The sequence below is a fragment of the Tupaia chinensis genome, unplaced genomic scaffold (genome assembly GCF_000334495.1).
Source record: "Tupaia chinensis unplaced genomic scaffold, TupChi_1.0 Scaffold000617_2, whole genome shotgun sequence".
Classification (NCBI taxonomy): domain Eukaryota; kingdom Metazoa; phylum Chordata; class Mammalia; order Scandentia; family Tupaiidae; genus Tupaia; species Tupaia belangeri.
The window spans coordinates 662,457-676,639 of record NW_006160137.1 but is presented as its reverse complement, the minus strand read 5'-3'; the positions used below and the strand labels follow the sequence as shown (position 1 = coordinate 676,639).

General features: G+C 38.6%; 1 protein-coding gene across 1 annotated transcript in view; it reads left to right on the top strand.

The window, feature by feature from the left end:
* GADL1 (GAD like acidic amino acid decarboxylase 1) overlaps positions 1–14,183 on the top strand; it is a 176,095-nt gene that overhangs the window by 1,577 nt on the left and 160,335 nt on the right. Inside the window, exons 3-6 of the mRNA XM_027775942.1 lie at positions 6,556–6,682; positions 9,088–9,178; positions 12,953–13,059; positions 14,019–14,134. Coding sequence (XP_027631743.1) covers positions 6,556–6,682; positions 9,088–9,178; positions 12,953–13,059; positions 14,019–14,134 — 441 coding nt within the window. The remainder of the gene's footprint in view (positions 1–6,555; positions 6,683–9,087; positions 9,179–12,952; positions 13,060–14,018; positions 14,135–14,183) is intronic.

The following is a 14,183-nucleotide window of genomic DNA, read 5'->3' as shown; positions in this document are numbered from 1 at the left end:
ACATGGGAGTCCAGTGATATAACCGTTATGCAATCTGCTGGCCCCACTGGATCTAGGTTTTAAATTCAGGCTCAAATTCAGAATCAAACTGATATTAGAACTACTACTCTCAGGGGGTACTTACTGTGTGAAAGGTGTTCTAAAAGCGACTCCACACAGATTTGTGTATTTCATCTTTACAAGAATCCTGAAAGGTAGATATTATTTATTATTCCCGTTTTAGAGACGAGGAAGAAAATGTGGCACAAAGGGATCAAATATCTTGCCAATGACCACATGCTAGTAAATATCAAAGCTAGCAGTCTGACTTCAGAGCCTGTGCTCCTGACTACTTTTCCATATGACTCCTTTAAAATGCTTATAATGTGGGAGACAAGCAGATGGTGTAATGGTTAAGTCGCTGGACTCCCATGTAGTCGGCCACAGTCTGAGTCCTGGTGGCTTAAACCTCATGCTAGGCATGCATGCATGTGTGCCCAAAATCCCGAGAGGAGAATGGAGGAGAAAGTATTGTGTGGCCAGCCCCCTTGGTAAGTGATTTTTCACTTGCTGTCTCTGTCTCTGTGTAAGCACATATGCACTATAGTGAAAATCTCTCTAAAAATAATGTTTATAAAGCAAAAGTTACAAAATTTGTTTTCAACAGAGAACTTTACATTCTTCTGTCTGTTAATGTTTCTTCCCTTTGCCCTTCCCACCTACCTTCTACCACCTACTCCCCTCCCTTACAGTCTCTGGTATTTACACTTATCCTCTCTACTATCATAGCCTCCGATCCGTCCATGTCTGCCATAGAGTGCAGGCATTTGGTACTTATGAAGTGGAGATATACAGTGTGTATCTTTCAAAGTCTATCTCACTTTGCTTATCATTAAGTTCTTCATATTCATCTACTTGAAATCAAACAGTAAGTCTTATTGTTTCTTATGGGTGACACTTGCAATCCATGTGTATTACAGCATTGTGCACAATTGCTAAAACATAGAATCAACCTCAGTGTCTAAAAACTGATGACTGGGTTGAAAAACTGTGGCACATACATACTATGGAATAGTTTCCATGTGACTTCTAAAAATCACTAAATTATCCTCTATCATATTGATCACTTTTTATGTGGAAAATGATTACAAACAAATTGGCACATAGAAGAGATTTTTGTATTAATCAGAAATAAATGTGATTTTAAGAAGATTTTAAATGTTGGGTCAGTAGGTGGCGTGGGGTTCAGGCACTGGATCCTACATGGCTGGCTGCCTGGTTCAAGTCTTGGACCCTAAAAACTGGGCCTATGTGTGTGGGTGCCCAAAATTCTGAGAGGAGACTGGAGGAGAAGAGATGATAGCTTGGACATCCCCCCATGGGACATGATTTCTCACTTTTCCTTTCTCTCTCTCTGTCTCTCTCTAGTGAGTGCATGTACCCTATAACAAAAAACAAACAAAAAAGATTTCAAATGTGAAGTGGTATTTATTCTGACTTTTTAAAAGAGGTTATTTTTATCTTAGGGCATGTGTGCTTGCTGGAGAGAGAGAGAGATGGGGAGAGGGAAAGTGAGAATTACCTCCCGGGGTGGATGGTCATGCTTCAATCCTTATCCTCCATTCTCCTCCCAGGATCTTGAGTATGCATGCACAAACACTCAGCATGTATTTCAAGCCACCGGTCTGGGACTTCAACTGCAGTCATCCAGGTGGGAGTCCAGTAACATAACTGCTATGCCATCTTCTAGCCCCTCTTCTGAATTTTCAATCACATGCATTTAGAAAAACTAATCAGAAAATAGACTGACATGACCTGTGAACTTGGAATAGTCATGTTTAAGCAAAATCACTGATAGCATTTTTTACCAATCCAGATTATATATTTATAATTGTGTATTTTCTGGTCTTCTTTTTTCTTGTGAAACACTTTGGACCTGCCTTACTTTAGAGTATGCTGCTCCTCTGGCATTTTTTTTCTAAACTGACCTTTATTCAGTCGTTAAATATTAATTGAGTGTTAGCTATGGCTAAGGGAGTATATTTAGCCCTGGAGGATGTAAATAAAAATAAGATTAAAGTTTCAGCTTTGAACAACATTTATAATCTAATTGGAAGGATAAATTTTTATTGAAAAAAGGGAAGAAAGGATCCCAATGAAAATGTGATAAATACTATGAGATCATGGCGGACCTTTGGGATTTCCCAGAGGAGTGGGTGTTCTGAGCTTTGATGTAGAATCTAAAGGTTAAGGGAGATTTTGGTTGGCAGCAAGAAGTTGGGGATGTGTTGCCCAGTTCTAGGGGTGTTGAAATTGAGAAGCTAAATATTGGAAAGAGCACTATAAAAGGACAAGATATGTTTTTATTAATTATAAAGTTTATTTCTTCCATGAGAGGCACTCCCAACAGGGTCTTCCTGTGGTGAATATAACTTTCACCTTGCAGGCATGTCTGCGTGCACCTGGAGTGTACAAGGAGGCCCTGGGGTGTGAACCGAAGATAGTACCTTACCATGTGTGTCCAACATCACGGATCATTGCATTGCCACTGTGCCATCGGTTGACCAGTGATCCATGACAGTATTTAGTATAGTGAGGGGGACCTTTTTCTTAGAAAGAAGTGCTCACATAGGGGCCTACTGGGAGAAGATGAGAAGGGGGAGCCTTATAATCCTAAATTGTCAATTAAAACATCACAAGTCAATCACAATGTAGCGGTTGTGCAGGCTATTCATTAAAAGCTATGCGGGGTGGAGGAAGGAGGTGTTTTTAATACCACTGAGTCTGACAGGACACCATTAAAGAGTGACGTGTGAACATCCCCACGTTTAGTAAGATGATTACTCCCAGTGCCCTCTCCAGGAGACATTCTTTCTTTCTTTCTTTTTAAATTAATTAATTTATTTTTACATTTTTCCACAAATGAGACATTCTTTCTCAGCTGCTTTTTAAAAATTGAAATATAGGGGCCAGCAGAAGGTGTGGTGGTTAAAGTGCTGGACTCCCACATGATCAACCACAGTTTGAGTCCCGGACCTGGTGGCTTGAAAAATCATGCTGGGCACGTGTGTATGTGTGCCCAAAACCCCAGGAGAAGAATGGAGGAGTAAAGATTACAGCATGGCCATCCCCCCAGGGGGTGATTTCTCACTTTCCCTCTCACTGTCCCTCTCTTGTCTCGTTGGTGAGTGCACTGGCCCTATAGCAAAAACCTTAAGAAAAATTGAGTTATAGTTTATGTTCAGTAAAATATATCTCTTTTAGTGTATAGTTCTATGAGTTTTGACAGGTCATGTAATTATCACCACAACCAAGATCATAGAACAGTTCCATCATCCCCTAAATTTTCCTGGGCCCCAGTTTAGTCATCCCTTTCCCCTCCCATCTAGCCCTCAAAACCACTGATCTGTTTTTGTTCTTATAACTTTCACCTTTCCCAGAATGCCACATCGATGGAATTATATCATAAGTAGTCTTTTAAGTCTTGCTGTTCTCCCTCAGAAAAATCCTTTTTTCTTTCTTTGAGAGAGGTTTTTGCTATAGGGCGCATGCACTCACTGGACAAACAGAGACAGAGAGACAGAAAGCAAGAAATCACCCCCTGGGGAGATGGCCATGCTGCAATCCCTTCTCCTCCATTCTCCTCTTGGGATTTTGAGCACACACGCACATGTGCCCAATATGAGTTTTAAGCCATTGGGTCTGGGACTTGAACTGTAGTCGACTCCGTGGAAATCCAGTAACATAACCAATACATCATCTGCTGGTCCCAGCAAAATACTTTTGAGATTCATTCATGTTGTCAAGCGTATCAGTACCCATTCCTTTTGATTGTCTCAGGGACTTTTGATTACCTCTGTGTGTCATGGTTAGAGCATCCAACTTTGATTTCATACATGTCACATCACTTGATATTTCCTCCTGCATCTCCCTACCCCCTCCTTTTCGCCGCCCAGTCTTCTTGCTCCTTGGCTACACTCCTGTCTCGCTCCTTCCTTCCACAGCCAATTTTTGAAAGACTGTCTACACTCTCCCCCTCCCTCTATTTTGTCACCTCCTACATGCTCACTTCACCACAATCTGGCCTCCGCCCCCCACCTATCTCACTTGAACAGTTCTTGCCAGGAAAACCTCCCTGTTGGTAAATCATGAACACTTCTCAGTTTTTATCTAATTTGGCATTTCAGCAGTATTTGAGAGCAGTGACCATATTCTCCTACTTTCTTTTTTCTTTCTATTTGCTAGAGAGTATATGTACTTGTCTGAGAGATATGGAGAGAGAGAGAGAGGGAGAGAAGAGAGAGAGAGAGAGAGAGAGAGAGAGAGAGAGCACATCCCCAATGGGGTATGGTAACTCCACAATCCCATCTCCATTTTTTTTATCCTGTCAGAGTTTTGGGCACACATACACATGTGCCATGACACATTTTTCAAGCTGCTGAGGCTGGGTTTTGAACTGTGGCTCACTATGTAGAATTCAGCTCCTTTAACTACCAGGCTACATGGTTGGCCCATATTCGTCTTCTTAACACTCTCTCTCGTTTTAATATTGATTGATTGTTTGGTTGAATTCTCTCTCGGGCCTGTCCTCCATCTCATACGTAAGGACCTGTTCTTATTCTCTACGTGTGGAGTTGTCAAGAGATCTTGCATCATCTTCTCTTTGCTGTAGGTTCTTTCTGAGCTATATCACCCATCCACTGCTATATAATCTTACATACCAGGTACTCTGTTCCTGATCTTTCATAAGAACCTCAGGCCAATTGCTACACCCTTTTTGGATGTTGTGTAAGTGGTTTAATCCAAATATGCCCAAAATGTATCACCACGCCCCAACCAGTTATCCCTTTGCCACCACCAACCCATGAGTACTTGCTGGAAACTCTAGGATTAACGTTGATCTCTTCCCTCCCTCCCATCCTTGACATCTAATTGAATTCCAAGTTCTATACTTCATTACTACAGCATCAACCCACATCCAGACCGTCACCTGGTCTTGACTATACCAAGAACTTACTATAGTAAATTCCTACATCTAGTTTTACTTGGAATTTCCATATAGCAACCATAGCTATTGTCAAAACACAAACATGATTATTTCATTCCCCTGTCTTAACATTTCAGTGACTTCCTTAGAGCCAAGTCAAGTTCTGTCACATACCATATAAAACCAGTCAGTATTTCAGCCTTGTTTATCTCTCCATTTATTCATTCATTCAAAATGTATTTTTTTTTAAATTCCTACCAGAGGGCATATGTAATTCTGGAGAGAGACAAAGAAAAAGAGAGAAAGAAAGTAAGAACGATCCAGCTGAGGGGTGTTCATGCCCCAATTCTCCGTCATCTCTTCCTCTTTTTGAGATTTTTGGGTACTCACACACACATGCCCAGAGTGTTTGTCAAGCTAGTAAATCTAGTACTCAAACCACATAGTCTGCCATGTGGGATTCAGCCATCTTAACCACCATGCCATGGGCTGGGTCCATTCAACATAACTTTATTGAGCACCTAATAATGGCAGGCTCTGTGTTAGTTACTTGGGATTGTGAACAGAGAGATAGAGAGCTCTGCCTTCGTGGAGATTATTTGAGATTTAATAGATAAAAGAAGAACATAATATGCTGGAACGTGGTAGGTGCTATGGGAGAAGGAAGAGAAGACAAAGAAGGGCTGTCAGAGATGGGATAATGGACACACTGTCATTTTTAATAAGGGAATGAAGATTGCCATTATTGAGAAAGTGACATTTGACCAATGCTTTGAAAGAAGTGAGGGAGTTACAGTAGATCTGATGAAATCTGGGGGAGGAGCACTCTAGGCCGAGGGCATAGTCAGAGCAGAAAATCTGAAGTAGAGTCCCAGTGTCCGGGGTTCAAGGAACAGCAAAGAGGCCAGGGTGGCAGGGACTGAGTCAGCCAAGGGGAAGTGGTGCTCGGTGAGGCTAGACAGGAAATGCTTCCAGGAGAAATGGATCACACTAGAACAGTTTAGGTCTCTGTAAAGACATGTTGAAGGAAATGGGGAACCATTGGTTGTATTTGAACAGAGGGATGGCCATGGCTTAGGTTAAGGGGATCACTCTGGCTACTGGGTTAATAGTAGACTGTACAAGGTTATGGTTGGAGCAGAGAGGAAACTTGAGAAGTTATTTCAGCATTCCAGCTTTACTTCTTGCCTTTCTGGTCTTCAGAATCCATGTTGTAGCCACGTTAGATTTATTTAATTTTTCAGATGTATCATAAACTCACCTTCGTTACTTTCATCTGAGACACCCCTTGTACTTACTCTGTCCCTTACCTTGGCTCAACCATTCTACTCTTAGTGTATGACATGATTGAGATCTAAGTTCCTCTAGGAAATCTTTGACTTTGAACATATAAAATGAGGCCCCTGCTTTGTCTCAACAATAACTCTATTACTTTTGTAGCTCTTTTTATGCCGAACCATGGTTGCATGTTTAAGTCTGTTTTTTCCCACTTGCCTGGAAGCTTCATAAGGGTCCATGCTTTTAACATTTTCTCAGTACCTGATTCTGGTGTACACTCCATTGATTGTGTGCCATTGCAAAATCTCCAGGTTTGTGAATGGCGGCCTCCTGAACAACTGAAACAACTTGTTGATTTGGAGTTGAGAGACAAAGGCGAACCACACCACAGGCTGTTGGAACTCTGCCAGGATGTTATACATTATAGTGTCAAAACTAGTAAGAATTTTGCTTTCCTTCCCTCATCTGTATTTCTGACAAGTTATTAACTTTTTAAAGCACCTGTTTACCTCTTAATAAATCTAACAAGGATAATGCTTAAGGAACAAAAAACCTGGATCAAAAAGTGGTGGCTCTGATGTTCTTAACAATGTTCCATTTAATTCCTAATCCAGATTTGTTGTCAAGGCCAAGGATAAAGTGATAAGCAATCTCTTGGTTTTAGTGTTCATTTACAAATATTATCTGCTCTTTACCAATCCGCGTCCTCCATTGATAATGGACCCCATACATTGGACTGTTGGAAAAATTATGTTGTATTTTTTCTGTTTTTCTGTACAAAAATGTGTCATGACTTTCCCAACAACCCAATATTATAACTACTACTTATTGCATGTTGGTCCAAACTGGCAAATAATATTTGTTTTATATAAATTTGTTGCAGTATTTTAAATCTTGATAGCTCAGAATGTGCAAGTATATATGTATATACATATATATATACACACACATATATACACACACACACACACATATATATATTTAAGTAGGAATATGTTTATTTGGAGGGCACTGATTAACTCTTTGTAGTTGGTACTTACCAAGTATTTTATCAAACCTGGCAGGATCAAAACATAAAAACTACATCAGGCAGATATGAGAAAAATAAATACATGGTAAGATTTTGCTCTGATTGTCTCACAATAATGTCATAGCACTACGATTTTTCATACACACCGTGATGTGATGCATGCTTACACTGAAGTAGTTTTCCAACTTCACTGTTCATGTCCTGCGTACCCAGTGAACAAGTTTCAAAAGTAGAAAAATAACTTCCTAAAATATGCATTTCTCAGAGTGATGTAAGGTAACCTAGTGCTTAAGACCATATAGGCATTATGCTTTGTGAATTCTGACACTGGACTAAATTTAGTGGAAAGAACATAATAAAATGTTGGTTAAAAATAATTGGATTATATTCCCTTGGGAAAGTTTGGTGTATGTATCAAAAAACCAGTTAGCATTTCAAAAGCAGAGATACATATCTTATTATTATAGTGCATGTCAGAAGTGTAGAATGACATTTAATGCAGTAGATTTTTCAGCTTACTGGATATTTTCCATAATGTTACCATGGAAATCAATCATAAATTAACACAGGACTAAAAAAAAAAAATCTTATTAAAATTACTTGTAGCAATGCATGATTTCCTTTGCCAGATCACAGGAAGTTTTCCATGTTTCAGTTGAAAAGATATTTTCTTTTAAGATTTTTTAAAAAAATCAAACCCCTAGTGTAAGGAGGAAAAACAAAACAAAACAAAGCTATGCTAAACTAAAACCAGTCCTGTAAGTCATAGTAAGAGATCATTAGCTAAAATAGTTCCCAAATACTCAAATTTAGAAATAGACCCTCTGTTTCTATGTTCTTTGTCATGCTGGGCTTCACATGATTGAGAATGTCAAGCCAGTTACCCTGATGTTTGGTGTGAATATTCACACTGTGTAAAGCCAAGAACCTTTATGAGACCTTTTATATGAGGAGGAAAAAAATAGAAAATTGGAACTAGAAGTTGTTTAAGTCTTAAAGGCAACTGCATTTGAAGGCAGTTGAATCAGAAAGTGAACGTAGGCCGTATGACTCACATCTTACTCCATCTACATAATGCCAGTTTCACTAGTCCAATCTGAAAAATGAAAAGGCCACTCACCACATATAGCCTGAGATGAACCCTGTTGGTAAGTAAAATGTGTTTGAAGTGAGGGAAGTTAATATTGATATTTTCAGAGGTAAAGTAGCAGGCCGTGATACCTAGATGGTGTTCAGTTAATCCACTGGGTCACTGGAAAAGTATGATGCATTTTTGCATAGAAAAATACATTATAACTTTTCTGACAATGCAATATTTATCAAGTGTTCTGGTTTGGGTCCTGGTTGTAGAAAAGAAGAGCATGTAAATCAAAGCTCTTAAGAGTGCTCATATTTTACTTAGAAACATATTGTTCAGTAGAAAAGGGGTTGATGGGGAATTTGAATTTTTAAAAATTGAGGTACAATTTATAATCAGTAAAGTCCACAGATAATAAGTGCACAATTCAGTTAATCTGTACGTATCAGTATATATGAAACCATCACCCAGATAAATATACAGACCATTTCTAACATTCTAGAGGTTCCCTCAAGCCCCTCCCTGATCAATACTTCCTTTTTAAAAGTACCACAGACTTTTGACCTCTAGCTCCATAGAGGGCATTGCTAATTAGAATATCCCAACTAAATGGAATCATGCTGTATATCATTTTTGTGTCTGGCTATTTTCAATGTCTGAAAGATTAATTGATAGTATTGCTGTATTGATAGTTTTTTTCCCCCTCTCTATTGTTTCTCTGTTTTAAATTTATAGATCACCCAAGATTTTTCAACCAGTTGTATGCTGGACTTGATTATTATGCCTTGGTGGCCCGATTTATGACAGAAGCATTAAATCCAAGCATGTAAGTGCCTGGAATTTACACCGAAAATGATATATAGATCTTTTTAAGTAGATGAAATTCTATTTTATGATTTTCTGTTTAATGGTTTTGTTTGACCATTGTCATCATAAATAATGAAATAGTCTCATGACGCTTAACATTATTTGAAGAGCTGTTTGATTTGTATAGTGGTACTATGAGATGGGTAAAATGGGTATTATCATTCCCATTTAATAGATAAGGAAGTTGATTAAGCAACTTTTCATTTATCTCTGCATAAAAAGTCATTATTTGTGCTACGTACTGGAGAGACATTTTAAATAAAAATAAACTTTGACTCTGCCCTTAGGGAACATGAAATCAGATGAGAAAAAGAGAAATCTTAATTAAAATGATCCACATGAAAATATAAAATTTAAACTCTCATATAAAGGAAAGGCACATGATGATATTAAATATAAATGGGACATTTTTTCCTGGTTAGGAGCTTAGGAAAGAGTACTCTGAAGAAATGACAGGTAAGAGCTAAAAGATGGATTAACAAGGTGAAAAGGAGAGGGATGATTTCTGAGTATATGCAATAACATTCACAAAGGCCCTACGGGAGAAGGCAGCATGAAAGGTCTGGGTGGGGATCGCTGAGAGAGAGCTACAGAGACTGTAGTAAAGATAAGACTGGAAAGATAGATAGGAGCCAGGTCTAGTGCAGGGCCTAATGGACCATATTTTAAAGTAATTTTAAGTACAGTGGAAAGTCTTTGAAAGTTTCTAAGCCACTAGGTGCCATTTGCTTATTGAAAATATTTCTGGAAATATAGGGAATAGATTGGAAGGGGCCAGATAGGAGGGTATTAACTCAGTCAAATGAGAGATGACAGTAGATTGGATTTAGACAGGAGGAATAGAGAGAAAAACTGTTTAGAAGATAAAACAGAAAGGACAATATATTACATCCTGGAAATGAAAATAAGATGGAGAAGGTTTCTGGGCTGATGCCTGGGTTTCCAGCTTCCAGAGCTCGGTTGATAGTTGTGTCATTTTTGGAGTTATGAAGCATTGGGAGAGGGGGAGATTTTCAAGTGTTTGAGGTACAGGATCAAGAACTTGGTGTTCATTTGTGTGCATTTGAGTTGTAGTGACTTGGAGATAGCCAAGAATATGTGTCAACTAAGCTGAGAGATATATGGGCTTGGAATTCTGATAACTATATGAAAGGGCTAAATCTAGAAGTTAATAATCAAATGGTGGTATAATTAGCCTATAATACCCACAAGCTCAACCAAATGCTTGTCAAAAATATCAGATAAAAAAAATTACAGTGAAAAAATGCAAATTTAAAAATATGGTATAACAACTATTTAATTAGCATTTACATTATATTAGCCATTATAAGTAATCTAGAGATGGTTTAAAGTATATGGGAGAGTGTGCATAAGTTACATGCAAGTACTAACCATTTTTATGAGAATTTTGGTATCCAAGAGGAGTCCTAAAACCCTTCTACAGTCGATATTGAATGATGTCCGGAACTGAAATACCGTGGGTATACAGATAAAATTTATAAGTTACTGATTCTCAACCCTGAGTATTCATTAGAACCAACCTGGGTACTTAATATATGTGTGTGTGTGTGTGTATATATATATATATTGGGGTTGTTGGAAAAGTCATGTTTTTGCACAGAAAAACAAAAAAAATACATCATGACTTTTCTAACAACCCAATATATTGATGCCTGGGTACCAACCCACAACAATGGAGTCTGAATTTTTGTGGGACTGTCCTATGTATTGATATATTAATATTTACAAAGTTTAATAAGTGATTTTAGTGAGAAGACAGAATGGAGAATTGCTGCTTGGAGGGCAGCTTATGGAGTGAAAAGAGAAGAAGGCTTAGGAGTGGGCCTTGAAGACATCTAGCATTTATTGGTTGAAAGGAAATAAGCCTACAATGAAGACATAAAAGAAGGAGGAGATCAAGGAGATAGACATGGAAGTCATAAGAAGAATGTGTCTAGTGTCACATATTGTTGAGTATTCAAGTAAAAGGAAGATAAAACTTGTCCCCTGGGTTAGCAACTTGGGTGTGAATGGTGACCTTTGAGATGTTTTGGTGGAGTGATGAGAACAGAAAACAGTTTCCAATGGGTGGAATATAAAGTGATCAGTTACTCAGAAGAGAGTGAAGTTACACAGGTTTTTTAACCTTTCCTGTTATATTACTGATTTTCTAACTCCTCATCTAGGTTCTTTTTGTTGTTGTTGTTTTTTTGTTTTGTTTTGTTTTGTTTTGTAATAGTTAAGTTTTCTAAGTATTAAGGTGCTAAGTGTCTTCTCTACTGTCCTCTCCTCCACTTCCAGGTCTGTGTCAAGGTTGATAGTTGAGCCAGTTTTCAGATTTAATGCAAACATTTGTTTTTACCGAAAAAGTGAATGATTATTCCATTTATGTTTGCTAATACACATAAACATTTTTAAAACATACTTTTGCTGTGTATAAACTGAGTTCCTAGCATGATTGAAGACAGAACCTATCTTGTTTTCATAACGACATAGTATTTGCGGAGTGCTTGATGCATAGGTAGGTGATACACAGTTGGTGTTCAATTTTGTTGCCTCTATCCCAAAGCTTTCTCATCCAAATGTTAAAATAATTGTATTAAATCCGATGACTATAAATATAAATGTGTCTGCTTAGCTTACATATATAGAGTACACATTTATTTAGGTCTAATTTAATGTCATCACCTAACTGAGAAGCCTCGAGATTATAGCTATTATGTCACCTGAAAGTTATCTGGAAAGGCTTAAATATTACAAAACAAGGTATGATAACTGTGGCAAATCTTGTACCCTGGGAAACCACTGCAGGTGGAGTTCAGTGAACAGCATGTTCATTAAGGAGTACCCTTGAGATCAACATGGGTGATGATGGGAGGAGAGGAGGATGCAGCATTGAGCAGGGATACGGTTCATGTTACTTGCATACTCAATGACAATCTTGGCTGACCCCATGGAGATTTTTGGAGCTACAAAGGCCCTCAGAATGGTCTGATATTGGGCCCAAATGGCCAAAGCCTTTAAACTTCCAGCTCAACCAGTTATCGGGTTGCACAGGAAGGGGTGTGATCTTGAAGGAGGCAGCTCCCTGCAGCTGAGGCAATCCCTGATAGAACAATGCTCTCTAACAGTAGCATTCCATGCTAGAGCAACAAGCCCTTCATTGACAGGATCTGGGTTGTGCTTTTCAGTACAATCAGCAAATAAGAAGTCAGTTCCACAGACTGCTTCCCATCCAAGCAAACAAAAAGTGAGTGTGGAGGACGGAGGCCTAGTTCAGGACAGGTAGTCTCCATATAGAATATCTAGAGCTGACTATTAGCATCATCAAAGCAATAACCTAATAAAACCTGGTTACCATGACAGTGGCTCTTTAACCAGCATCAGCATCCAACACAAGCATTGGAAGTGTGCAGTGGCCACTGCTTGTGACTGTACAGAGCTTTCAGATGCTCTTCCTTTATCTCCTCGTGGAATTGAAGGTTTCCACTAAATTTAGACTGCTAAAATAGCTTTGCATATCCCTCAGACCACCAGCTGTTGGCATTTATCTAACCACGACTAACATTGTCACAGATGGACTGATCCTCTATTTCCAATGCATAAATTTCCAAAGACTACCTCCACTTCAGCAGCCGCTTAGTTTAATAAAACTCTATGTGCATTTCTTGGGACATCAAAGGGATGTTTTGACTCTAGTCATAGAAGTGAAGCCTTTTTTATATCTACCTAGTTATACGTATGAGGTGTCCCCAGTGTTTCTGTTAGTGGAAGAAGCGATTCTGAAGAAAATGATTGAATTTGTTGGCTGGAAAGAAGGGGATGGAATATTTAACCCAGGTGAGTACAATTAGTTATTGCCGTCGCCCTTCCACTATGTGCATCTTAAAGTTTATTTATAAAAGGAATAACTCTTTACAGATTAATATATTACAGATAATTGGATAGCAGTAATGCCATTCCTTCCTTTGGAGTGGTAATATTCTGTGTAATTGCGAAGTAAATGACATACATGCTTAACAAATGAGATGTCAACCATTTAGGATTTATATCTAACACAAATGAATTTATCTGCTGTTGGGAGTTTGGAAGGGCTATGGTAAGTCCTCCAAATTTTAAATCACATTTACTTGAGGAGGACTTTGAATCACATTTATCCTATAATTAATTTTTGAAGCCAGAGATGAGTATGTATTGTCACTTTAATACTATCAATCTGGTGGCAGAAAGAAATGATAAACTATGAAAACTTGAGTACAGGCCCTAAGTCCAAACATGGGCTCATAGACAGAAACTTTTAGTTTTCGGTCCAGCTCCATGGCCTGGTGCTTGGGGTGGCCAGATCACATATGGCGGACTATAGCTTGAGTCTCAGACCCAGAAGCTTGAGAAACACTGAGCGCGTGTACATCCATGCCCAAATCTTGAAAGGAGGGAGAGATGGAAGAGGAGGGATTGTGGTATGATCATTCCTCAGGGAGGGGTTATGGCTTTTTCCTCTCATTCTGTGTCAGTCTGTCTCTGGTGAATGCATGGGGAAAAAATACTTTTAGTTTGGGAAAATTGTGGAATGAGAGAATACCGTCAGATTTCTCTCTTGTTAAGTCTGAATGTTCTGGAACTATAGACTAGGGAGTATGAAGTGGAATATTCAGCATAGAGGGTGGGGATGGTGACTTTCACAGTGACTTGTCCTTAGGTGAGAACAGCCATAGCCATTCATGTTTTCCCCTGGTTTTGACGCTTAGGGAGCTATGATTTTATGCTGTTAATATGCCGTTTTAATTTTGTTTTTGCAGGTGGTTCAGTGTCCAATATGTATGCGATCCATTTAGCTAGATACAAATATTTTCCTGAAATTAAGGAAAAGGGACTGTCTGGGTTACCAAGATTAATCTTTTTCACTTCTGCAGAGGTAAGAAAAAAAAATTGTTTTTGATACCAGGTATTGATTTTTTAGAATG